Raw genomic sequence first — 2,500 nt, forward strand, 5'->3', positions numbered from 1 at the left:
TAGTCTTACCAGCGTAGCCTTGAGACCCTTGATGTGGAACCAAGTGAGCGGTCGAGTCGTAACGTTGCTGATTGGGTCGAGTACCAGCATGTCCTCAGACTCGACCTCGACCTCTGCCATGGTCTCATTGTGGAAGTCGTCCTCTGTGGGAGGAGGGTAATTAGTGAGCTATTGATTAGGGTTTGATGCGCGGGAGAATTGCTACGTGTCGCCGATGTAGAGAGATCGTGTGTATACCCGGTATTCTTTTGATGTTACTGATGAAGATCAAGACCACACACACACACACACTCGCGCACATGCACACTCGCACACACACACTCACACACACACACACACAAACACACACACACACACACACACACATACACGCACACGTACAGAAACACATACACACATACAGACAACATATAAAACATACACATGCACGTACAGAAACACACACACGCACATACGGACAACATATAAAACACATACACATATGATCCATAATAGTTACACTAGACTTCGCCAAACCTATAAGAAAAAAGGTATAAGCAATATGCAAGATTAGCAAGATTAATAAGTGATTTATTTCCGTGCACATTAAATCACATGCAAAGGGAAGAAGCGAGAGTGAGAGAGTGATAGAGGGGTAGGCAGGTAGAGAGAGAGGGAGGGTATGCGAGAGACTGATAAGAAAGAGAGAGAGAGAGAGAGAGAGAGAGAGAGAGAGAGAGAGAGAGAGAGAGAGAGAGAGAGAGAGAGAGAGAGAGAGAGAGAGAGAGAGAGTAGTCGATAGACAGATAGATAGAGAGAGAGAGAAAAAAAAATCAGACAGATAGAGCGAAAAAGCATAATAGAAAGAAAGAAAGAGAAAAAGAGAAGAGAGCAAACGAGCAACAGAGGACACACCCACCGCCATGCGAAGTGTAACGCAGGAGCACAGATCCGTCCCTCCACCACAGGAGAGAATACAGGTCGTCTCCCTCAAGGTCGAACTCACAGGAGAGCGAGACGTTGCTGCCTTCTAAGACGTACCTCGTGCCGCCCATGTTCTTCATCCTCACGCTCAGACTCACGCCCATGACCGCCCACGCTGATGAGGGAGGAAAGGGGGGAGGGATATTGAGAGGAGGACTTTCGTGATTTGAAGAGGAGGTGATTTAGGATAACTTAGATATAAAGACAGATAGAAGCTAAGGAAGTGATTATATATATATATACATATATATGTATATATAATATATATATATAATATATATATTATATATACATAATATATACATATGTATAATATATATACATACTATATATATATACATATAATATATATACATATATAATATACATATACAGTATATTTTTACAAATTCAATTTCATAGTGCCAGGAGAACATTTCATAGTTGGCAGAAAGTCACTTTTTTTTTTTTTTTTTTTTTTCTTAAGATTGTTCTGATCGCACACACACACACACACACACATACATACACACACACACATACACACACACACACACACACACACACATATATATATATATATATATTCATATTCATTTCGGACACTATCTGAAGAGAAAAGAAAAATAGTCCATAAAATCCTTCACTGATAACCCGTCCACTCCACACAAAAATCTTCCACTTTTACTGACGATCCTTTCATCCTATCACATCCTATATTTAGTTATCTGCAAAATAATTTCGTATTTCTCGTTTTTCTTATATCTTCGTACCTATATTAATTAATATTTCTTCACCATCTTACTTCTCTCATTTCTACTTTTTTTTCTAACCATGAAGAACAACCAAAAGCTATCCTAAGTCACAAGTCAAGGAAAGGATTCGGACAGTAGTTCATTCATTCGAGAAACTGTCTTCGTAAAGGTGTTTTCTTGACTATAATATCAATGATAATAATGATAATGACAAATTATATTACATACAAATTTTATCATCATTATCATAATTGTATCTGAAGATCCACTTATGCAGTTTTTAATCATCGATGATAATAATGATACTAATTATCTTAGCATTGAGGAGGATAATGATATTGATAAGATGATTAATAATAGTAATCATAATAACAAGAAAACTTTTTAATAATTTAATTCATTGCACTGTGTTTTTCTTATGTTGGTTTTTGAGTGATTGCAAGCAGAACGTATGTGTGTGTGATTATAAGAATTTAAAACTTACAAATATACATCGGTCCTAACAGGTTTTAGCGATATTTTATATGGTTACTCACGTAAAATGATTATAATAAATGAGATTTAGATTGCAAAACTGTGTACGTATTATTGTAGAAATTCTTTACATGGCAAGGTAATCACCTCGCCGTGTCACACTAGCATTTTTTCCCAAGACTTTTATCGTCGCCTTCCTAAAAACCGTCATTTTTTTCAAAGGCTCGCGTCCCTCTACGCAAAAGAACCACCGACCCAGTCATGTGCTTCGACAAATGTAAACAAACAGAGATGGCACCACTGAAGGCCCAAACAGCTGCAATACAGCG

At 37.6% G+C, this 2,500-nt stretch overlaps 1 protein-coding gene across 1 annotated transcript in view; it reads right to left on the minus strand.

Annotated features, from left to right (window-relative positions):
* The window catches only part of LOC122260707 (uncharacterized), a 19,633-nt gene extending 18,566 nt beyond the window's left edge, over positions 1-1,067 (minus strand). The window contains exons 1-2 of the mRNA XM_086545706.1: positions 902-1,067; positions 10-143 (exon numbers count right to left, since the gene is read on the minus strand). Of these exons, the coding sequence (XP_086401832.1) occupies positions 10-143; positions 902-1,067 (300 nt within the window). The remainder of the gene's footprint in view (positions 1-9; positions 144-901) is intronic.
* Between the last annotated feature and the right edge of the window lie 1,433 nt (positions 1,068-2,500).

This window comes from Penaeus japonicus, unplaced genomic scaffold, assembly GCF_977035675.1.
Source record: "Penaeus japonicus unplaced genomic scaffold, GWHDUDI00000001_assembly GWHDUDI00000017, whole genome shotgun sequence".
NCBI lineage: Eukaryota > Metazoa > Arthropoda > Malacostraca > Decapoda > Penaeidae > Penaeus > Penaeus japonicus.